Source organism: Salvelinus alpinus, chromosome 27 (assembly GCF_045679555.1).
Source record: "Salvelinus alpinus chromosome 27, SLU_Salpinus.1, whole genome shotgun sequence".
In the NCBI taxonomy this organism is placed as follows: Eukaryota; Metazoa; Chordata; class Actinopteri; order Salmoniformes; family Salmonidae; genus Salvelinus; species Salvelinus alpinus.
Window position 1 is genome coordinate 20394708 of NC_092112.1, and position 25280 is coordinate 20419987.

Genomic DNA, 25280 nt, shown 5'->3' on the forward strand with positions numbered 1-25280 from the left:
TAGGTGTGTCCAAACTTTTGACTGGTAATGTATTTTTGAAATATATTTTTTTACCATTTTACCCCTCCCCCAGCAACTTCACTAACTCATCTCCAGTTCCACATCCCAACCCTCGGTTTCCATCCTCTCCTCCCACCTATCTCTGCTGGCCACCCTCTTCATATTTCTATGCGCCATATATCTTTCAACTATGTCGTGATGTTTCACATACAATTTGAATCTAAATCAAATAGAATCCAACAATTGCGAGTTGAAGATAAATCATTTTACTAAGAGTATTAGTATATAAGCAATTGACTGACCAGGTCTCTCCAAATCTCCCAACAATGCCATTTCTAGGGTCAATTTTAGATAAATGTTGTGTTTTTTCAGCCATTCCTGAACCTGAGACCAGAAGCAGGCTACCTGAGGGGAATACCAAAACAAATAGTCTATTGATTCTGTATCCCCACAACAAAATCTGCAGAGCTGTGATGGTTGTATGCCTCAAATATTCAACGTTTTGTTGGTGACAAGAATTTTGTACAATCATTTTAGCTGAAAAGCACAAAGTGTTGAATCTTGCGTTGTTTTACATATCAGCTCATACACCCTATGCCATGGAATCGATACATCAAAAATCTCTTCCCAGCTATTTTGCAATCTTATGTGGTGCAGCTGTCAACATCCTGGTCCTCAAATTAAACTGGTATAGTTTCCTATTTATGCTGTTTTTATTCCTCTGCCAGTTTTAATCCTTTATATAGGGCAGACAGACCAGTTCCCTACCTCAACCCGCTGCCACCTGCTGCCTCCGTTTTTGGGGTAGTGCTGTAATCAATTGGTTATAATCTTTGGTTGAGCAGACCTTCCCATGTATTTCCGATAGTTCTATGTAAGACATGCACTATATATACAAAGTATGTGGACACCCATTCAAATGTGTGGATTTGGCTATTTCAGCCACACCCGTTGCTGACAGGTGTATCAAATCGAGTACACAGCCATGCAATCTCCATAGACAAACATTGGCAGTAGATTGGCCTTACTGAAGAGCTCAGTGACTTTCAACATGGCACCGTCATATGATGCCACCTTTCCAAAAAGTCAGTTCGTCAAATTTCTGCCCTACTAGGGCTGCCCCGGTCAACTCTAAGTGCATTTATTGTGAAGTGGAAACGTCTAGGAGCAACAAAGGCTCAGCCGCGACATGATAGGCCACAGAAGCTCACAGAAAGGGAAACATTTACTACACAACAAACAAAAGAATAACAATAAAAACTGAATGACTGAAAAGCAAACCTAAAAATGTGTGTTTAAAGAGCTCTTTGAAATACTGTATGTCCACAGTTTTGGCCCCCCTCAGGTTCTCTGGCAGGCTATTCCAGAGGCTGGGGGCATAGTAACTAACAGCTGCCTCTCCATTCATCTTGGTCCTAGCTTTGGGATAGTTAAAAGGCCAGTGGCAGAGGACCTACTAAGTACATAACAAAAAAACATGTCAGACATGTTTTGGGGTTCAAAATCGTGGATTTATTTAAAAACCAATAGAAGAATCTTGAAATTAATTATAATACTCACAGGCAGCCAGTGCAGAGATCTTAAAACCGGTGTAATGTGTGCTCTCCGTCTGGTCTTGGTCAGTACCCGTGCTGAAACATTCTGTATGTTTTGCAGTTGACCAATGGCTTTCTTGGGTAGACCAGACAGGAGAGCATTACAGTAGTCAAGCCTGCTTGTAATAAAAGCATGGATGAGTCTCTCTGTATCAGCCTGAGAGAGAAATGACCGCACCTTGGTAATGTTCCTCAGGTGGTAAAAAGGTATTTTGGTCACTAATGTGTGATTCGAGTTCAGAATCTAAAATAACACCTAGGTTTTTTACCTGGTGTTTTATCTTTATTGCCCTTGAATTAAAATGTGCAGCCAGTTTCACTCTGTGCTTTGGCTCCAACAATAAGCACCTCGGTCTTGTTTTGATTTAGCTGGAGGAAGTTGTTAGCCATTCAAGCACACCATCCAAGTGACACAGAAATGCAAAGTAGTGTATCGTCTGCGTAGCAGTGAAAATCATTGCTGTGCTTTCTGATAACGCTGCCAAGGGGTAACATATATAAACTGAACAGTACCGGACCCAAAATCGAACCTTGTGGAACGCCACATGTGATGTGTATTTTCTCTAACTTATGTGACAAAAAAACTCTAGACCGGTTAAATAGGTCCTAAACCAATTTAGAACTGGACTGGAAAGGCCAGAAGGACATCATGGTCAAAAGTGTTGAATGCAGCACTTAAATCAAAGCGTACAAGGACAGAGAGCTGTTTGGCATCTGTGTTGGCTCTAAGATCATTTACCACTTTAACTAAGGCTGATTGGATTTTTTCCCCAAAAATTATTTTGCTGTTTGAAAACCAATTTCTCCAGAATTTTGCTTAAGAATGGAAGGTTGGAGATTGACCGTAAATTGCTAAAAGTTGAAGAATCTAGATTACTTTACTTCACAAGGGGTTTCACCATAGCAGTTTTTAGTGCAGTGGGGAAAGTGCCTGTGAACAGGGAATGATTTAACAATAGCTTGCACTTCTTCAGATATGCAATTAAAAACTGTTTTGAAGAAGGTGGTGGGGATAGGGTCGAGAAGGCAGGTAGAAGGCTTAAGATGTGATATCACTTTCCTGAGCATGTCTGTGTCAACCAGGGAAAATCCATAGTGCCTTTGCGTGGTAGGCTAGGGCACATATCAAACCTCTCATCAGGTTTTGCTTGACTGATACCCAGCCTAATGTTTGTTATCTTATCTCTGAAATATGCTGCAAACTCATCACATTTAGATGTGGAGGAAAGTTCACATAGGTTTGTGGGGGTAGGATTTATTAGGCCATCAATGGTCGAGAAAAGCACTCTCAAATTATTCTGATTATTAGTGATCGAGTTAGAGAAATGAGCCCGTCTGGCATTTCTAATTGCCTTGTTAAATATGCCAAGTTGCTCTCTCAGATTATCATAATGGACCTGCAACTTTGACTTTCTCCACTTCTGCTCCGCCTTTCTGCTTTTTTTCTTGAATTTACTAGTTTCCTCACTCATCCAAGGGCCTCTCCGTTTGGATGTGGCCCTTTTCAACTTTACTGGAGCTATGGCATCAATGGTTGCCCTTAATTTGCTATTAAATTGATCAACTAAATCATCACGAGGAAGGCAGAATAGGTGATGGAGTATTGTTCATACACTCAATAAAACCTGACTGATCAGGATGAACAATACCTGGTAAAACCTTTTTAATTCTGTGTACGATGCATTTTGGCCGTATTTTTGCATTCACAAGTGCAAGAGGCCTTCAGTTATTTAGATGGGCTGGATCTTTATATTTGTCATCTGGGTATTGTTTTAGTTATAGTGAAAACAGACCTTCCTGCTGCGTACCTGACAGACCATTTTTTATCTGAGTAGTTAAAACAAGCTACTAATGGAGCTTTGAATACATAAAAAAAGGCTTGATATACCTCTACAGGTATGCAATCAAGACCTGGGGTTTTTCCAGATTGAAATGATTTAACAGCCTCAAAGTTATTCCTTTCATTGGCCTTCGCATTGATATTTTTGTGAATTTGTTAATTTTCAATTTTGTATTATTTGGAAAGAATTCCTTACAGTAATCATCATTCATAGAGTGAGGGAGACTGAAAATAAAACATCTGCTTAAAGTATTTAGCTTGCTTTTTAAAATATAATTTGGAGAGTCATAGGTGACTTCGTCTTTAGTAACGAGTTTCTGCAAATTATTTTTGGTATCGTTCCTGTGTTGAAGATTCATGTAGAATTTGGTAGGGATGGTGTTAGACGGGTGATGAGCTGTGCCTGGTTTTCTCCAGACATAGCGCTTTGAATTCAGGCCAAAGAGTTACAGTTTTGTCTCATCAGACACAGAATATTTTGCCTTATGCTCCGAGTCTTTCATGTGCCTTTTTGCAAACTCCATACGTGCTGTCATGTACATTTTTCAAAGGAGTGGGTTCCAAATGGCCATTCTCCCATAAAGCCCAGATTGTGGAAGTGCTGCAGAGACTGTTGTCCTTCTGGCATGTTCTTCTATCTCAGCCAAGGAACTCTGTAGTTTTGTCCAAGTGGTCATTGGGTTCTTGGTCACCTCCCTGACCAAGGTGCTTCTTATCTGGTTGCTCAGTTTAGTCGGACGACCAGCTCTAGGCAGAGTCTGGGTAGCTCCATATATTTTTTCAATTTCCCAATGATGGAGACCACTGCTCTTGGAAACTTTCAACGCTCTAGAAATTGTTTTATACCCTTCCCCAAATATGTCTAATCACAATTCCATTACGGAAATCTACAGACAGTTCCTTGGACTTCATGGTATACAGTAGTTTCAGCTCTGACATACACTTTTTACTGTAGGACCTTATATAGACAGGTGTTTCTTTCTAAATCATGTCCAAAACTATTGAATTGGCCACAGGTGGACTCTAATCATTTTTGTAGTGACATCTCAAGGATGATCAAAGGAAATTGGGTGCACCTGAGCTCAATGTGGAGTGACATAGCAAAGGTTTGGAATAGTTATGTAAATAAGATATTTCGACATTTCATTTTCGATTAATTTGCAAATATTTTCTAAAACATGTTTTCACGTTGTCATTATGGAGTATTGTATATAAGACAAGTGAGATTTAAAAAAAATATTGAATCCATTTTGAATTTAGGCTGTAACAACTAAATGTAGAATAAATATGAATCCTTTCTGAAGGCACTATTTTCCCAAGGCCTATGATAATGTAACCCCGCCCATTATGTGTCACAGCAAGCCAATCTCGTGGCCTATAGCAGTCAAAACTCCGGCTCCAGCTCATAGATCGAGAAAAGCCGACTAAACTAGTTCTGAAGGACAAGGTTGACATAAGTTTACCTACCAGCATCTCGTGTTTTTTTTTTTATATTGGACGGATCGGAATTTACCGTTACAACTTGAAAGTCCAGTCCGACAGCGGGAAATGACACAGGAGCTTGCAAAGTAAGTACACGGTCCAGTTGTCTTTGGTGTAGGCTATATGCACACTTGTAGGCATAACCAGGTCCGCAATAACGCGCAGCAGCTTTTAGATGACAAATTGTATATTTCATTATCACAGTTATTAGGGGATTGTTGAGCTTCCTTGACTTCCCATGTCGCTTAGTTTTAAGAATGGTAGTTTTAGTTGGCAAACTGTCTAAGGAAACCTATTCAATTCATTACTGTCACTATATGATTGTGCATTGAACTTCTCAGGCAGACTATGTGTGCTACACACACAGACACGCTGGCACACAATTAAAGTGTGCAATTTTTGTACAAAAGTAATGTCGTCTTGTATATAAACAAAACAATGGAAGTAATTTGTAATGACACAGTCAGCGCGATGAAGACCGGTCTTGCTGGTAGAGCAGGATCAGCGATCTGGCTACTTAGATGGCCTGACGTTAGATGGCTGCATTCCCACGGGATGCCCGCGGGACATGCGGGTCCCGACAGAGATCATTGCGGCGCGGTCGGCATTTTTCATGCTGCGGTTGGCATTAACGCTTACATTTCCTCCTGTTCACTCTATGGGACTTCTTCTATCTGTGTACATTGAAGAGGTTAGGACTATTATTGGGCATAATAACAGCGATGCAGAGTGTTCCTCCGTGTTATACCCTCTGGTATAGATAGAATGATCTTCAAGATCTGTCAAAATTTTACTCACAACATCTACTATAACCCACACCACTTACACATATATTTCGTTTGAATAGGCTAGGAGTCAATATTTGTTCACTTATCTCCTTAGCTACCAGTTTACATTATTACAATTAGCAGGGTTCGAACTTAATATTGGATGCCCCACTGTGCAGAAAGAGGGGAGTTCTGAATCTGAACTTAATGTCGGACTGTTTCACTGTGCAGAAAGAGAGGTGTTCTGGTGTTCCAGAATGAGGCGTCATACAGCGGTGGTCGGCGGCAGGCACTCACGGAGGATGACGAGGACTGGAGGTCCTTCCTAGGGAACCCCCTGACCGCCGCCTCCAAGGCCATGATGCACATCAACGGAGATGAGGACAGTGCCAATGCTCTCCTCTACAACTACTATAAGGTACCTCATATATACTTATTACTACATACAGTTGAAGTCGGAAGTTTACATACACTTAGGTTGGAGTCATTAAAACTCGTTTTTCAATTTCAATTTCTTGTTAACAAACTATAGTTTTGGCAAGTTGGTTAGGACATCTACTTTGTGCATGACACAAGTAATTTTTCTAACAATTGTTTACAGACAGATTATTTCCCTTATAATTCACTGTATCACAATTCCAGTGGGTGAGAAGTTTACATACACTAAGTTGACTGTGCCTTTAAACAGCTTGGAAAATTCCAGAAATGATGTCATGGCTTTAGAAACTTCTGATAGGCTAATTGACATAATTTGAGTCAATTGGAGGTGTACCTGTGGATGTATTTCAAGGCCTACCTTCAAACTCAGTGCCTCTTTGCTTGACATCATGGGAAAATCAAAAGAAATCAGCCAAGATCTCAGAAAAAAATGTAGATCTCCACAAGTCTGATTCATCCATGGGAGCAATTTCCAAACGCCTGAAGGTACCACATTCATCTGTACAAACAATAGTACGCAAGTATAAACACCATGGGACCACGCAGCCGTCATACCGCTCAGGAAGGAGATGCGTTCTGTCTCATAGAGATGAACGTACTTTGGTGCGAAAAGTGCAAACCAATCCCAGAACAACAGCAAAGGACCTTGTGAAGATGCTGGAAGAAATGGGTACAAAAGTATCTATATCCACAGTAAAAGGAGTCCTATAACGACATAACCTGAAAGGCCGCTCAGAAAGTAAGAAGCCACTGCTCCAAAACCGCCATAAAAAAGCCAGACTACGGTTTGCAACTGCACATGGGGACAAAGATCGTACTTTTTGGAGAAATGTCCTCTGGTCTGATGAAACAAAAATAGGACTGTTTGGCCATAATGACCATCGTTATGTTTGGAGGAAAAAGGGGGAGGCTTGCAAGCCGAAGGTCACCATCTCAACCGTGTAGCACGGGGGTTGCAGCATCATGTTGTGGGGGTGCTTTGCTGCAGGAGGGACTGGTGCACTTCACAAAATAGATGGCATTATGTGGAAGGGAAATTATGTGGATATATTGAAGCAACATCTCAAGACATCAGTCAGGAAGTTAAAGCTTGGTCGCAAATGGGTCTTCCAAATGGACAATGACCCCAAGCATACTTCCAAAGTTGTGGCAAAATGGCTTAAGGACAACAAAGTCAAGGTATTGGAGTGGCCATCACAAAACCCTGACCTCAATCATATAGACAATTTGTTGGCAGAACTGAAAGTGTGTGCGAGCAAGGACTCAGTTACACCAGCTCTGTCAGAAGGAATGGGCCAAAATTCACCCAACTTATTGTGGGAAGCTTGTGGAAGGCTACCCGAAACGTTTGACCCAAGTTTAACCATGTAAAGGCAATGCTACCAAATACTAATTGAGTGTATGTAAACTTCTGACCCACTGGGAATGTGATGAAAGAAATAAAAGCTGAAATAAATAATTCTCTACTATTATTCTGACATTTCAAATTCTTAAAATAAAGTGGTGATCCTAACTGACCTAAGACAGGGAATTTTTACTCGGATTAAATGTCAGGAATTGTGAAAAACTGAGTTTAAATGTATTTGGGTAAGGTGTATGTAAACTTCCAACTTCAACTGTACATACTATACTACTACATAGCTACTATACTACTGCTACTACTATACTACTACTACTACATACCTACTACTACTACTACTACATATCTACTACTACTATATAGCTACTACTATACTACTACTACATAGCTACTATACTACTACTACATAGCTACTATACTATAAAGGTATTTTAAGTACCGCCATAGATGTATATAGGTGTGATAATGTATTATACTACTTTTCTAGGTGCCACAAGACAAGAGAACGACTGGACATCCCAAAACAGAAGTTATTGTGGGCGATGCTGATCCAAACAAAATGTAATGAATCTCCTGAGTTATTGTTTTTATTCAGTTATGACTTGGCATAGTTTACTTTTTATTTACTGTAAATTGAGAAAAAGTGTGTTGAAGTAAAGAAAGCTGTGTTCTGAGATGACCTTTACTCTGATCACCTCCTTTTCAGGAACTTCGTGGTGCCACTCCAAGATTCCCCCCTGGCCATGACAACTCTGAGGACCGTCCATCGCAACAGCGCGGCCCAGGGCAGCAGCCATCCCAGCCGGGGGGACAAAACCCAGGCTCTCTACCCAGCCTCAAACTCCATAGTCTGCATCTCCACCACCTCCAGCCCTGCCCCCTACTCCCTCAGCCCAGAGGGGACCCAGGCCCTGCACTCCTTCCCCGGTTGCACCCCCTCTGGTCCCCACAGTTCCCAGTCAGATGGCATGGCCTTCAGTCGCCACCTCAACCTCAGCCAGTACAGCTCCAGAGCCCAAAGCCTCACCCCTGACTCCACCTACACAAAGTCTTACAAGGACAGCTCCAATGAGGTAGATTCTCATACTTTTACTACAGAACCAGATAGAACGAGGGCACAATTTTACACTGAGCAGCACAAACCCCTCATGGAGCTGTGCTACTTACACCCAGGCTTCATTGAAAGTAAAAGTAACAGGCCTGTGAGACAGCCTATTCACTTAGCTATATGGAGCCAATGAGGCATCATCCATATTTTCATTGATCTACGGGTTGTAGTGTAATATGCAGTGGTGTAAAAAATACTTTGAAGTACTACTTAAGTTGTTTTTTTGGGGTATCTGTACTTTACTATTATATTTTTACTACTTTTAATTTTACTTCACTACATTCCTAAAGAAAGTTATGTACTTTTTACTCCATATATTTTCCCTGACACCCAAACGTACTCGTTACATTTTGAATGCTTAGCAGTACAGGAAAATAGTCTAATTCACATACTTATCAAGAAAACATCCCTGGTCATCCCTACTGCCTCTAATCTGGCGGACTCACTAAACACATGCTTTGTTTGTAAATGATGTCTGAGTGTTGTAGTGTGCCCCTGGCTATCTGTAAATTTAAAAAACTAGAAAATGTGGCAGGCTGTTTTGCTTAATATAAGGAATTTGAAATTATTTATACTTTTACTTTTGATACTTAAGTATATTTTAGCAATTATATATACTTTTGATACTGAAATATATTTAAAACCAAATACTTTTAGACCTTTACTCAAGTAGTATTTTACTGGGTGACTTTTACATGAGTCATGTAAATAGGGTGCCATTTGGGACGCTCCCTATTTTCATGGTACTGATGTTCCTCTGGATTGTGTTGTTGTGACCCACAGGTCTTCCCTCCCTCTGAGGAGGTCCAGCTACGTATGACCTCCATCCCTCCCGGTGGATACCCTTACTACAGCTCCACAGCAAGGTAACGTTCTCAGTCAAAATGGGATAGGGACAGTCACTCACTCAGTGTGTTTTTTTTAAACAGTCAGGGTATATTGAACCAGCAGAAAATACCTTAACCTCACTGAAATGATCTCTAATCAAACCTTATCTTAAGTCTTACCTTAATACAAAGCTGCAATATGTCACTTTTTGGGTGACCTGACCAAATTCACATAGACATGTGATTTATAGACCTGTCACTAATTGAAAGCAAGTCTAAGAAGCGGTAGATCTGTTCTATATGTGCTATTTCTATGCTTCCCCGTAAGTTTCGTTTTTGCATATTTTGTGTTCGGTTTTGTACACCAGCTTCAAACAGCTGAAAATACAATGTTTTGGGGTTTTGAAAAGACATTTCACAGCGGTTTAGATGGTACAATGATCCTCTACACCAGGGCTCTCCAACCCTGTTACTGGAGAACTACCCTCCTGTTGGTTTTCGATCCAATCCCAGTTGTAACTCACCTGATTCAGTTTATCAACCAGCTAATTATTAGAATCAGTTGTGCTACATTAGGGTTGGAGCGAAAACCTACAGGATGGTAGCACTCCATCTTTTCAAAAAAAACAAATATTGTATTTTCAGCTGTTTGAAGCTGGTGTACAAAACTGAAATTAGGCGAACTATTTAAATTATAGCAACCAGAAAATGGTAGTGCGATTTCTGCATAAGTTTTCATTCTGCCTATCAAATATTCACTTTCAAAAATGATTCCATAGTCACCAGCTGAGATATTAGGATATAGGGTAAAGGGGATACTTAGTCAGTTGCGCAACTGAATGCATTAAACCAAAATGTGTCTTCTGCATCTAACCCAGCCCTTCTGAATCAGGGGGGGCTGCCTTAATCGACGTCAAGGGCAGAATGGCAGATTTTCCCACCTTGCCGGCTTGGGGATTCGAACCAGCGACCTTTCGTTACTGTCCCAACGAATATTCTCTCTCTCTCTCTCTCTCTCTCTCAGTCAACACTTTGAGTACATGCTGGAGGCTCCCCAGTCCCTCTGGACCAAGAGCAGCAGTGGCCAGATGAGCTACCTGAACAAGGCCCAGTTCTACCCCATCACCTTGAGAGCACTAGGGGGCACCCCGCTCCAATCTCATCTCAGTGGAGAAGTCCGGGTATGAGCTTCTCTAATCTATCTCTTTTATTTGTTTTCTTATCTTCTAGTCTCTCTCTGTCCCTCTCTCTGTCCCTCTCTGTGTCCCCGTCTCTCTGTGTCCCCTATTCTATCTACTGTGTCTCTAGGTTTGCAACATGTGTTTTGGGAAGGCCTTACTTGACTTAAGGCCATTGACGAATGTCCTCACTCAGTTCGGGTCAAGTTTGTCCAGGTTTCACCAGTTGAGGCTGCTCTCAGTCGTCTCTGACTGGACTACCAAGCGTTTCTGGGTCGACCCCTCTTTCTTGTCCTCTGGGTACAGTTTTGGGAATAGAGTATAAGTATTTCGCTGTAAATGTTGTTTGTGTTTTAGGTGTTGGTGGTGTGTTTGTGTTTTAGGTGTTGGTGGTGTGTGTTTGTAATGTAGAACTGACTGTATATTTCAGAGTGTGGTGATGCTTGTGTTTGGAGAGGAGAAGCTCACAGAGGACCAGCTCAAATACTGGAAGTACTGGCACAGCAGACAGCACACAGCCAAGCAGCGCTGCATTGATATTGGTGAGGGGTCACACACACACATGTCCTCAAAATCACTATGTAAACATGAATTGTTAGTGTGTAAACAGTACTGTTGTCTTCCCTGTTTGTTCATCCCAGCTGACTATAAAGAGCGATTCAATACGATCGCCAATATTGAGGAGATCGCCTACAATGCCATCTCTTTCACATGGGACACGAAGGACGAGCCACGGGTAAGAAATGCCAATATCATGTCTTTATAGTGGCAGCAGAAATCTTTGAGTGAAGATTTTGGGCTCTGGGAGTGAAGTTTCCCCTAGGTACAAATCTAGGATCAGCTTCCTCTCCCCTCCCCCATCTTAACCTTAACCAATAGTGGGGGAAATGCTGAACTGACCCAAGATCAGCGTCTAGGGGCAACTTTACCATACCAGATTTGAGACAAATTTCTGACAATGTTTTGTAAGACAAAACAAATGTAGTTACAAACAGTCACCAGCTGGGGGAAACATACACATCTAAATCAATCATACACAATACTTTGTCTGAATCTACCCAGGCCCACACTGTATGTAGAGACCAATTTTGTACCTTGATTTTTTTTCTACCTGCATGAAAGAAATGTCATATGGAAATATAGTGCATTCAAGACAACTGGGAACTAGAAAAAAAACGACCTCAGTCTGGCGAAAATCGGGTGATGTCAGTGATCTTCAGGTCGGAGCTCTAGCATGATGTCCGAGTTTCCAACTTGTAATTCCAATTTGGATTCTGATTTGGATGACCCCCGAGTTCATTTGACTTGAACGCACTGAAGTCAGAGTTTGGAGATTTCCGGAGTTGTCTTGAACGCACCCTAAACCCATAAATGTGCATCAGAACTATTTAATTAATTCAACATTTTCTATCTATTATGACTCTATTTGTTGTGTATTTTTATGGCATTATTGGTGCTTTTATGCAATGCTTTTCATGTGTTGCATATGAGCCTCATGCCATAGAACATTTTCTGTCTAACGTAAATTGGATGGACATTAAAGCTTTTTGAATTTAAATTCTCATGTGCCTTTATCGCTGCCCCCTCAGGTGTTTGTGTCTGTTAACTGTCTAAGTACAGACTTCTCCCCTCAGAAGGGAGTGAGGGGCCTTCCTCTCAACCTCCAGATTGACACCTACAGCTTTGGGAGCCATGGTCACAAGCTAGTACACAGAGCCTACTGCATGATTAAGGTGTTCTGTGACAAAGGTGCAGAGAGGAAGATCCGAGATGAGGAAAGGAAGCAGCCTTGCAGGAAGGGAAAGAGACAGGAGACAACCGCAGCCTGTGAGTACATCACCGTATGCTTCACAAAAGCCTCGCCACAACTAACCCCTAAAAATTAAGCCAGGGCAACAGTATCAAGGCAAAATTCCATAGGTAGAAAAAAATAAACTTGAGAGGAACTACATTTCGTCAGCTTGTGATTTTTAAGCAAATAACTGTCGGTCTCACAGTAATTGACCGTTAATTAACATAAACACATTTAGCATCTCCTTGCTTCCACACAAAGCCAACAAGTCACTGATGCAGACATTTGGAACATCTACATTTTAAAAAGTCTAATAAATCCATGTAATAGAGCCGACACCTTCACAGTATATCCAGTATTTATTTTAGACAGGTCTAAAGAAGCATGATATCAATAAAATGTAGTCTATTTCAGAAGAACAGAATAACATACTCTGAGTTTTCCTTATTTTAGGTCCTGATCTGGCTATGCCAAATGGCTGTAGGCTACACTAGTTAATTTAGCAAACAAGATTTGCTTAGAATTCTGTGGTATTATTTTATAGTATGAAGAATACAATTGAACAAACCTAAATAAAATAGAAAGGATATTTTCTCCAAACGATTTGAGGGAGTGTGCACATGCGGCTATACTGTGTTGAGCGTTAACAAATAAATAGGTACTCCTATATGCTTCATTTAGAATTATTAGTTCTTCTACAATCGTTGAGCTATATGTTTTTATTTTTAGTACATTGTAACCCTGCATGATGCGACTCTAATGATGATTTGAGTCCTGCTACGTCAGTCACTCATTCACTATTTGACAAGCACTTGATAATGCCACCACGGCCACAAAGTCAGATTCCACAGCCACAAAGTCAAAATTGGCTACAGAAATTAGCTTAATTTAAGGTTAAGCATAAGGTTGGCAGTGTGGTTAGGGTTAGGTTTAAAATTGAATTTTAAGAAGATACATTTGAGAAATGGGCGGGGTCTATGACTTGGCTATAGAAGCTAGTGACGACCCTCTACCTCCCCCTGCTGTCATGCTACAGATGTGGAAGACCCTCTGCAGCTGAAGCATGTGGCCATAGCATCGTTCAAAGCCATGAGTGACATGGACTCCCAGCCAGTTCTCTTCATCCCAGAGGTCCACTTCCCCAGCACCCAGCACCACCATGTAAGTCCAGCGATACCTATGTTTAGAGTTGCAGAACTCTAGTAACTTTTCCAAAGTTCCCAGGTTTTTTAGAAATACCAGTTGGACGGTTCCTGGAATCAAGAGGGAATAAGCAGGGAGGGAATCCTCCGACTGGGATTTCTGGAAAAACTTGGGAACTTTGGGAAAGAAACTGGATTGCAACCATGTTTCACTGCAGCATATTGCCAAACTGACAGTCTCTATGTACCATTTGTTTTTGGCCATTGCTAGGACTAAACTACATTTTCCAGGATATAACAAATAGAGACCTGGTTGCATCAGTGGAGGCTCCTCAGAGGAGGAAGGGGAGGACCATCCTCAGTGAATTTCATAAAAATAGTAAATAATTTAAAAAGTTATCCTAGCTAAAACTATTCTAAATATATTCACGTCACCAAATAATTGATTAAAACACACTGTTTTCCAATGAAGTTCTACAGTAGCCTCAACAGCACCCTGTTGGGTAGCACCAGTGTAGCCAAAGGACAGCTAGCTTCCGTCCTCCTCTGGGTACATTGACTTCAATACAAAACATAGGAGACTCATGGTTCTCACCCCTTTCCATAGACTTACACAGTAATTATGACAACTTCCAGAGGATGTCCTCCAACCTATCAGCTCTTGCAGCATGAACTGACATGTTGTCCACCCATTCAAAGGATCAGAGAATTAATCTAGTACTAAAATCATAACCTACAGCTAGCTAGCAGTGCATAACATGTGGTGAGTAGTTGACTCAAATAGAGAAAAAAAATTGTTGAATAGTTTTGAACAAATTCATTTCTTCCTAAATTAAGGAGAAGCAAGAGAAATAGAGAGATGTTTCACTTACTTAGCTAGCAAATGCAGCTAGCTAGTTTAGCCTACTCAAACAATAGGCTCAAACAAAGGGATGCTATGTTAGCTAGCTAGCTATGTGTATCCAACACATCACTGGAACTCTTCCAAGTCAAGTTAAGCTTTTGGTTTTACTAATTTATTGCCACCGGGTCCGTTGGTGTAACTGCTTAATGACTGTACAATGTAACATTACTGCATGATTGTAGCGGGTTTACTAACGTGTTAGTTCTATTAGCTATGCTGACTATGACGTTAATTTAGCTAATATGGTGACAACGATGTAGGCTGTGTGTAGCAGTTTGGCTTGGAAATGTTTTTTCACCTGGTCACATACAGCTGATGTGTTGTGCATTGAAGTCCACAAGCGAAGGGAAGGGGTGAAAGGAGGAGAGCACATAGATGTGAGAAGGAATACAACGTGGCTGCTATGAAACTGAACTGTGTTTAAATGTGATCAGGGGTGTATTCATTCCGCCGATTCTGTTGAAAAACGTTTTTTTAAATAGAAGCAAACGGAACAAAACGGGGATAAACATACCTGAATTTGTCCAATTGAAACTCTCGTTTGCAACTGTTGGACTAATGATTACACCTTAGATCAGCTAGATGCAGGCAAGAGTGTGCAAGGCGGTATTGAATGTGTCACTGTCTGTCCATGTTTCACTGTATGTCACCTCAAATTTGCTCTCGACCTGTGCACCTACGTTGTAAACTTTCATTCATAGGCTAGGTTGTTGCAACCTCATGATGGGTATAAGGAAAATTTGAGTATCATGTAGTAGCCTAAACCTATTGATGTTACATTTAACTGGGCGAATGGAATATGAACGACAATCATCCAATATGCTGTAATAGATATAAGGCCATGCTCATGAAAACAAAATCGTCCTCCCTCATCTGAAACGGCACTGACTGCCACTGGGTTGCATGCATGGGAACCATCATAATACTGCTGATTCATTTTCATACAGTACTTAGTTGAAATATTATGTTCTTTTTTCTGTTATTCATTTATTTATTTTTTTCTTGAACTCTGCATTGTTGGAAAAGGACCCATAAGTAAGCATTTCCCTATTAATCTGTTAGTTGTTTACGAAGCATTTGACAAATAAAATTGTATTTGATTTTAAACGTGTGTGAGGTACATTTTAAATTCATGAGAGAATGTCATATTTTTTTTAAACATTTCAGACACGTTGAGACGTGAACACAAAGAAACATCACCACTAAGTGAGGTGCTATAGGGATGCTAGTGCTACACAGACTACAGAGTTTCAGTGTACTGTAGTTTGCTTGGGACAATAGCAACTGAACAAATAGCCCACTCAACTGATTTCATTTTTCTCTTCATCCTTTATCAGGCAAGCCTATCAGATGACGGTGAGGATAGGTGAGCACATTTTTTATATTATATACTTACTGTAATATTTAGTGAAAGATGCCATAAGTGCCTATAAATGTAAACAATTTGATACCCATAATAAGTGATTACTTCACTCAATGTGCATTTTTCATAGTCTTCTATACTCATTATAATAACTAGTAATCTTAATGACTAAAATGTAAATAGTCATATGTGTTGTTTGTCTGGTTGCAGCTTGGGGCAGAAGAGACTACTCCACTATGATGAGGACTTTGAGTTGGCTCCTCACAAGAAAGCAAGGCGGGACGGACCAGAGAAAGGTACATTATATTGAGATACGTTTGCCGACAGTGTGTATTCAAGGGAAATAAATACAGTTTAGAGACAGTAAAGAGAAGGCATAATGCAGAGATAAAGAGAATTATAGAGCAAGAGAGAGAGAGAAATGCTCTCTGGCTGGCTGCACTGTAGTTGTGGTTGTTGCTCTGGCTGCTGTTGCTCAGGCTGCTCCCACGCAGTTCAGCTGACTGAATGCATGTAAACACAGGCCACATGGCTTCCGAAGCCCTGCCCTCCCCCTTAGATGCAGAAAGCACAACACACACGGTTTGTTTTCCAAGTGGAATATGATCATGACATGTAGTCCAAACGGGATTGGTTTTCCCACTCACGTGTTTGTGGTGGCTGTTCTCAGAATGATTAGGGGTTGTTTGCCGTTTTGCGTGGTCTGTCTCAGACTAGTCTATTTCTGACCAGGCTCTCTGCCAATTCCCAAGACGCCAGCGTGAAAAGAGTAAAGAGCAACTACAGTCAGTCACTGGCCCAGCCTTTTCTCAGTTTATAAGGTTGTAAAGTGGTGGAATTGCCCTTTAACAGGGGTCCAGGGGTGTGTCCGAAATGGCCTGTCCTGAATTCTGGTCAAAAGTAGTGTACTGTATAGGGAATAGGGCACTATTTCAGACACAGTCCATCTTAACTGAGTTTTACTATGTTTATGATATCGGATGAGGGTGGCAGTTGTTTCAGCGTGAATACACACTAAAACCATGGAAACGTCACCTAGCAGGATATTAGGGCAATATTGTAGTACATCATAACTCAGTGACTTGACTGAGAGAGAAACTCATCACAGTAGGTCAATGTGTGAAACGGTCTCACACCCCATGTCTAAAAAAACACCTTTGTGTGGATTCCTCCCTCTTTTTGTTTCTCAGGTACCACCGTCTATGGCACCTCTCCCTCACACTGTGGGGGTTGGTGTGGTAGTATTTGACTGGGTTGGTGTGGTAGTATTTGACTGGGTTGGTGTGGTAGTATTTGACTGGGTTGGTGTGGTAGTATTTGACTGGGTTGGTGTGGTAGTATTTGACTGGGTTGGTGTGGTAGTATTTGACCGGGTTGGTGTGGTAGTATTTGACTGGGTTGGTATGGTAGTATTTGACTGGGTTGGTGTGGTAGTATTTGACCGGGTTGGTGTGGTAGTATCTGACCGGGTTGATGTGGTAGTATCTGACCGGGTTGGTGTGGTAGTATCTGACCGGGTTGATGTGGTAGTATCTGACCGGGTTGGTGTGGTAGTATCTGACCGGGTTGATGTGGTAGTATCTGACCGGGTTGATGTGGTAGTATCTGACCGGGTTGGTGTGGTAGTATCTGACCGGGTTGATGTGGTAGTATCTGACCGGGTTGATGTGGTAGTATCTGACCGGGTTGATGTGGTAGTATCTGACCGGGTTGGTGTGGTAGTATCTGACCGGGTTGATGTGGTAGTATCTGACCGGGTTGGTGTGGTAGTATCTGACCGGGTTGGTGTGGTAGTATCTGACCGGGTTGGTGTGGTAGTATCTGACCGGGTTGGTGTGGTAGTATCTGACCGGGTTGGTGTGGTAGTATCTGACCGGGTTGGTGTGGTAGTATCTGACCGGGTTGGTGTGGTAGTATCTGACCGGGTTGATGTGGTAGTATCTGACTAAAGGCTTTGGTAGGCACCTAGTCGAACTCGGCTAGGCAAACCGAACGATTGTCCTCACATATACCCTCTAAAGACTTTCGCTTTAACAATTTTGAGACTCCGTATTCAGTATACACTTCTTCAAAATAGTCTGAATTAATCTAAGATAAATCAAGAAAACTGTCGTACATTTTTACGTTTTTGCCGAGGAGATCTTAATCGCCCAATTTTAACATTTAAAAAAAAAAATCTAAAATGCAACATGCACCAATTTCTAAGATTTCACTGATTTACAGTTCATATAACTACATCAGTCATTAGGCCCTAATATAGGGGTTTCACACGACTGGGAATACAGATACCTCAACAACAAAATAGTTGGTGTGTGGATCAGAAAACCAGCCAGTATCTGGTGTGACCACCATTTGCCTCATGCAGCACGACATCTCCTTTGCATATAGTTGATCAGGCTGTTTATTTGAGCCTGTGGAATGTTGTCCCAGTCCTCTTCAATGACTGTGCGAAGTTGCTGGATATTGGCGGGAGCTGGAACACGCTGTCGTACATGTGATCCAGAGCATCCCAAACATGCTCAATGGCTGACATGTCTGGTGAGTATGCAGGCCATGGAAGAACTGGGACATTTTCAGCTTCCAGGAATTGCTTACAGATCCTTGTGATATGGGGTTATGGATTATCATGCTGAAACATGAGGTGATGGTGGCGGATGAATGGCATGACAATGGGCCTCAGGATCTTTGTGCATTCAAATTGCCATCGAAAAAATTATATTGTGTTTGTTGTCCATAGCTTATGCCTGCCCATACCATAACCCCACTGCCACCATGGGGCACTGTTCACAACGTTGACATCAGCAAACCGCTCGCCCACACGACGCCCACAGGTCTTCCATCCACACTTCTCCAGCGTGCCAGAGGCCATCGGAGGTAAACATTTTCCCACTGAAGTCGGTTACGACACCCAACTGCAGTCAGGTCAACACCCTGATGAGGACGACAAGTATGCAGATGAGCTTCCCTGAGACGGTTTCTGACAGTTTGTGCAGAAATTCTTTGGTTGTGCAAACCCACAGTTTCATCATCTGTCCGGGTGGCTGGTCTCAGACAATCCCACAGGTGAAGAAGCCTGGGCTGGCGTGGTTACACGTTGTCTGCGGTTGTGAGGCCGGATGGATGTACTGCCAAATTCTCTAAAACGACATTGGTAGAGCTTATGGTAGAGAAATTATCATTAAATTATCTGGCAACAGCTCTGGTGGACATTACTAAACTCAGCTTGCCATTTTCACGCTCCCTTAACTTGAGACATTTGTGGCATTGTGTTGTGTGACACAACTGCACATTTTAGAGTGGCCTTTTATTGTCCCCAGTAAAGGGTGCAGCTACAGTTGAAATCGGAAGTTTACATACACCTTAGCCAAATCCATTTAAACTCAGTTTCTCACAATTCTCACAATTCCCAAGTAAAAAATCCCTGTTTTAGGTCAGTTAGGATCACCACTTTATTTAAAAAATGTGAAATGTCAGAATAATAGTAGAGAGAATTATTTATTTCAGCTTTTATTTCTTTCATCACATTCCCAGTGGGTCAGAAGTTTACATACACTCAATTAGTATTTGGTAGCATTGCCTTTTTAAATTGTTTAACTTGGGTCAAATGTTTCGGGTAGCCTTCCACAAGCTTCCCACAATAAGTTGGCTGAATTTTGTCCCATTCCTCCTGACAGAGCTGGTGTAACTGAGTCAGGTTTGTAGGCCTCCTTGCTCGCACACTTTTTCAGTTCTGCCCAAAAATTGTCTAACGGATTGAGGTCAGGGCTTTGTGTTGGCCACTCCAATACCTTGACTTTGTTGTCCTTAAGCCATTTTGCCACAACTTTGGAAATATGCTTGGGGTCATTGTCCATTTGGAAGACCCATTTGCGACCAAGCGTTAACTTCCTGACTGATGTCTTGAGATGTTGCTTCAATATATCCACATAATGTTCCTTCCTCATGATGCAATCTATTTTGTGAAGTGCACCAGTCCCTCCTGCAGCAAAGCAACCCCACAACATGATGCTGCCACCCCCGTGCTTCACGGTTGGGATGGTGTTCTTCGGCTTGCAAGCCTCCCCCTTTTTCCTCCAAACATAACGATGGTCATTATGGCCAAACAGTTCTAATTTTGTTTCATCAGACCAGAGGACATTTCTCCACAAAGTATGATCTGTGTCGCCATGTGCAGTTGCAAAACGTAGTCTGGCTTCTTTATGGCGGTTTTGGAGCAGTGGCTTCTTCCTTGCTGAGCGGCCTTTCAGGTTTTGTTGATATAGGACTCGTTTTACTGTGGATATAGATACTTTTGTACCTGTATCCTCCAGCATCTTCACACGGTCCTTTGCTGTTGTTCTGGAATTGATTTGCACTTTTCGCACCAAAGTACATTCATCTCTAGGAGACAGAACGCGTCTTCTTCCTGAGCAGTATGATGGCTGCGTGGTCCCATGGTGTTTATACTTGCGTACTATTGTTTGTTAAGATGAACGTGGTACCTTCAGGCATTTGGAAATTGCTCCCAAGGATGAACCAGATTTGTGGAGGTCTTGGCTGATTTCTTTTGATTTTCCCATGATGTCAAGCAAAGAGGCACTGAGTTTGAAGCTAGGCCTTGAAATACATCCACAGGTACACCTCCAGTTGACTCAAAGGATGTCACTTAGCCTAAGAAGCTTCTAAAGCCATGACATCATTTTCTGGAATTTTCCAAGCTGTTTAAAGGCACAGTCAACTTAGTGTATGTAAACTTCTGACCCACTGGTATTGTGATACAGTGAAATAATCTGTCTGTAAACAATTGTTGGAAAAATGACTAGTGTCATGCACAAAGTAGATGTCCTAACCGACTTGCCAAAACTATAGATTGTTAACAAGAAATTTGTGGAGTGGTTGAAAAACGAGTTTTAATGACTCCAACCTAAGTGTATGTAAACTTCCGACTTCAACTGTATGTAATGATCATGCCGTTTAATCAGCTTCTTGATATGCATGCGGACATCTTAACTCTCCCCTAAACTGTGGGGGTTGGTCACGGTATCTCTGTGCATTCAAATTTCCATTGATAAAATGCAATTGTGTTGTCTGTTTGTATCTTATGTCTGCCCATACCATAACCCCGCCGCCATCATGGGGCACTCTGTTCACAAGGTTGACATCAGCAAACTGCTCGTGAACACGACGCCATACATGTGGTCTGTGGTTATGAGGCCGGTTTGACGTTCCGCCAAATTCTCTAAAACAAGGTTGGAGGCGGCTTATGGTAGAGAAATTAACATTTAATTCTCTGGCAATAGCTCTGGTGGACATTCCATCAGTCAGTATGCCAGTTGCACGCGCTCTCAAAACTTGAGACATCTGTGGCATTGTGTTGTGTGACACAACTGCACATTTTAGTGAACTTGTATTGTCCCCAGCACAAGGTGCACCTATGTAATGATCATGCTGTTTAATCAGCTTCTTGATATGCATGCGGACATCTTAACTCTCCCCTAAACTGTGGGGGTTGGTGTGGTATCTGACTACCTCTCCTCTACAATGTGGGGGTTGGTGTGGTATCTGACTACCTCTCCTCTACACTGTGGGGGTTGGTGTGGTATCTGACTACCTCTTCTCTACACTGTGGGGGTTGGTGTGGTATCTGATTTCCTCTACACTGTGGGAGTTGGTGTGGTATCTGACTACCTCTACACTGTGGGGGTTGGTGTGGTATCTGACTACCTCTCCTCTAAACTGTGGGGGTTGGTGTGGTATCTTTTGGTGTGGTATCTGATAGTTTGTTTCCTCGTACTACATTCCTCTAGTGCTGCTTTATGTCCGTAAGGAGACAGAGGAGGTGTTTGATGCTCTGATGCTGAAGACGCCCACTCTGGCAGGACTACTGGAGGCTGTGAGTACATTTGTTGTGTTCTATTTTGCTCAAAATGTATTTTTTGATGCCTAAGTGTGTGTACATAACTTAGGATAACATTTCAACAGGCAAAGTTCAATAATAGCTTAGCAGATATAGCTGTGTGTGTAAAATGCATCCTCGGCACTGGTCAAAAGTAGTGCACTATGGGGAATAGGGTGTAATTTGGGACACAGACCCAGTGTCACAGGAAGAGGGATTTGTTTCCTGTTTGTGACCGTCAGGAAGTAGTCACTTGTCAGAGAATGCACACAGGCATCCACAGTGACATTCAATGGAATGTATTGTATTGTCTAAGGCCTGTTTGTACCCAGTTCACATAGGGGGTTTCCCATTTTTTTCCATCACATCTCTAGGTAACCGATAAATACGAGCTGCCGCTTGAAAGAATGGGGAAAGTCTACAAGAGGTGCAAAAAAGGGTAAGACTGGTGTCACTGGGATTAAAGTGTTCATCTCAAATTGCACCCTATTTCCTATGTAGTGCACTACTTTTGACCAGAGCCCTATGGGCCCTGTCAAAAGTAGTGCACTATGGAAAAGGGTGCCATTTGGAACGCATTCCAAAGTAAATAATCTGTAACTTGTTTATAGAGTAAACAACACTCTGAAGATAAGTAAATCACCTCTCCTGTTCTGTAGAATCTTAGTCCATATGGACGATAACATCATCAAGCATTACTCCAACGAGGATGCCTTCCAGATCAACATGGAAGAGGTGGGGGGGGAAATGCTGCTGACACTGACTGAGATCTGAGCCCGGACAAGGGAAGTATTCATCAGGGCACAAAACTTTTTGCAACGGAAAATGAAAATGAGCGTTTCTTATTTGGTCCTTTTTCTACCTAGTGAATATGAACACAACCCTGGTCAGGGGGAGTGGAGTCTGTTGTCATGGACCTCCAGGGGGAGACCCTTAGAGGTGGAACACATGTTGACCCCGGCAACTGAGGAGGGACACAACCGTAGGATTAGTCACCTGTTTACACAACTGTAACAGACTTCTACAAGGAAAACAAGATATTTTCATGAGTTCTGCCTTTCTGCTGCGCCAGTGTCTATGAGGCCATTTCTGGTGTGGTTGGTTGCACAAAATGGCTACCTTGCTCGCTGGCAAGAAAAATACATTTAAGTATTTTCACATAAAATGTGACTGATTGATTGCTTCTCAAGCAGATGATGGAAGTCACACACTACTACTGGGGCTTTTTGGCAGTCACTGTAGCTATGGTACAAGATGAAACTATGATGAGGACCATTTGGAAACAATATTGTGTAACGGCCAATGATATTTTCCTACTTTTTAGAAGGTTTTTTTAATGTGTAGTTTTTGATCAACTACTTTTTGCTATATATACAGACAAGACGGCAGCGATGCCTTCAGAATGCCAGTTAACGTATTATGTATTATTTTGAAGTACAGTACCAGTCAAACGTTTGGACACATCTACTCATTCCAGGGTTTTTCTTTATTTTTACTATTTTCTACATTGTAGAATAGTAGTGAAGACATCAAAACTATGAAATAACACATATGGAATCATGTAGTAACCAAAAAGTGTTAAACAAATAAAAATATATTTTATATTTGAGATTCTTCAAAGTAGCCACCCTTTGCCTTGATGACAGCTTTGCACACTCTTGGCATTCTCTCAACCAGCTTCATGAGGTAGTCACCTGGAATGCATTTCATTTAACAGGTGTGCCTTGTTAAAAGTTAATTTGTGGAATTTCTTTCCTTCTTAATGCGTTTGAGCCAATCAGTTGTGTTGTGGCAAGGTAGGGCTGGTATACAGAAGGTCAGTGGTGGTTCTGGGGGGGTGGGGGCAGTGCCCCTGTGACAACAATTTTGGACCCCCTTGTGGCCACTCTAAATGTGGAGTATGAAATTATTTTTACATAACAAATTTTTGCTATCGTTCTTTTTTTACATCCGTTATTAGACAGTGGCAACGATGATGATTATGAACATGGTCTTTTGCCTGCAAATGCCTGCAATGCAGTGAAGAAAATGATGACAACAATAACATCTAATGTAACTGGCCCCTCTAACAGTACAACTGGCCCCAGCTTGGCCCCCCCAGTTGAAATGGTCTAGAACTGCCACTGCAGAAGATAGCCCTATTTGGTAAAAGACCAACTCCATATTATGGCAAGAACAGTTCAAATAAGCAAAGAGAAACGACAGTCCATCATTACTTTAAGACATGAAGTAAAATGTCAAGAAGTTTCTTCAAGTGCAGTCGCAAAAACTATCAAGCGCTATGATGAAACTTGCTCTCATGAGGACCGCCACAGGAAAGGGAGACACAGAGTTACCTTTGCTGCAGAGGATAAGCTCATTAGAGTTACCAGCCTCAGAAATTGCAGCCCAAATGTTTCACAGAGTTCAAGTAACAGACATCTCAACATCAACTGTTTAGAGAAGACTGCGTGAATCAGGCCTTCATGGTCAAATTGCTAGAAAGAAACCACTACCAGGACAACAATAAGAAGAAGAGACTTGCATGGGCCAAGAAACACGAGCAATGGACATTAGGCCGGTGGAAATCTGTCCTTTGGTCCGATGAGTTCAAATTTGAGATTTTTGGTTCCGTCTGCCGTGTCTTTGTGAGACGCAGAGTAGGTGAACGGATGATCTCCGCATGTGTGGTTCCCACGGTGAAGGAGGAGGAGGTGTGATGGTGTGGGGGTGCTTTGCTGGTGACACTGTCTGTGATTTATTTAGAATTCAAGGCACACTTAACCAGCATGTCTACCACAGCATTCTGCAGCGATTCGCCACCCCTCTGGTTTGCGCTTAGTGGGACTATCATTTGCTTTTCAACAGGACAATCACCCAAAACACACCTCCAGGCTTTAAGGCCAATTTGACCAAGAAGGAGAGTTATGGAGTGCTGCATCAGATAACCTGGCCTGTGCAATCACCCGACCTCAACCCAATTGAAATGGTTTGGGATGAATTGGACCGCATAATGAAGGAAAAGCAGCGAACAAGTGCTCAGCATACGTGGGAACTCCTTCAAGACTGTTGGAAAAGCTACTTTGGAGAATCTAAAATATAAAACATATTTTGACTTGTTTAACACTTTTTTGGTTACTACATGATTCCATATGTGATATTTCATAGTTTTTCTGTCTTCACTATTATTCTACAATGTAGAAAATAATAAAAATAAAGAAAAACCCTTGAATGAGTAGGTGTGTCCAAACTTTTGACTGATACTGTATGTTTCAAAGATATGTAAAACATGATGCGGTGACTGGCTATTTCTGTCAGTACTTTTTATATTTATTAACTCTTTATGTGATGATTTTATTTTTAGTAAGTTTAAATCATGAAAAAAGGGATATGAATGAAATAATATAGCTATGTATTTATATTTACATTTTGAACATTTTGTGCCATTTTGTGTGTGTCTGAATGTAGATTTTTAGGTGGCAACACCATGTTTTGAGATGACCGAATGTGAATATTTCTTTGCAACAGGAAATGAGGGTTGGGGTTAGAAAGTGTGTTAATGTTTCAATTTGGAGTCAGTCCTGTCAGCAGAAGCTTACCCACAGTGGTTATTAAATTTGTTAAAAGTCA

The 25280-nt window shown here is 41.6% G+C and overlaps 1 protein-coding gene across 3 annotated transcripts; it reads left to right on the top strand.

Annotated features, from left to right (window-relative positions):
• Positions 1-4818: 4818 nt before the first annotated feature.
• LOC139556130 (grainyhead-like protein 1 homolog) lies at positions 4819-25280 on the top strand. 3 transcript variants are annotated; one of them, XM_071369686.1, is made up of 15 exons: positions 4819-5003; positions 5916-6102; positions 7970-8043; positions 8189-8555; positions 9374-9456; positions 10442-10598; positions 11026-11137; positions 11237-11331; positions 12185-12422; positions 13424-13548; positions 15771-15799; positions 16007-16092; positions 21583-21668; positions 22046-22110; positions 22331-25280. In XM_071369686.1, exons 1-15 carry the CDS (start codon positions 4984-4986, stop codon positions 22443-22445), a joined length of 1839 nt encoding a protein of 612 aa, XP_071225787.1. In that variant the 5' UTR covers positions 4819-4983; the 3' UTR covers positions 22446-25280. The 3 variants fall into 3 exon arrangements, 2 of the variants coding, with proteins under 2 accessions (XP_071225787.1, XP_071225788.1); XM_071369687.1 differs by lacking the exon at positions 4819-5003 and adding an exon at positions 5161-5608; XR_011671075.1 differs by lacking the exons at positions 22046-22110; positions 22331-25280 and adding an exon at positions 18534-18670.

Coding starts and splice junctions, on each gene's coding strand:
- LOC139556130 (XM_071369686.1), top strand. CDS start 4,984: ATGACACAGGAGCTTGCAAA. Junction 13,549..15,770: donor CCAGCACCCAGCACCACCAT/GTAAGTCCAGCG, acceptor ATCCTTTATCAG/GCAAGCCTATCAGATGACGG. Junction 21,669..22,045: donor TGGCAGGACTACTGGAGGCT/GTGAGTACATTT, acceptor TCACATCTCTAG/GTAACCGATAAATACGAGCT.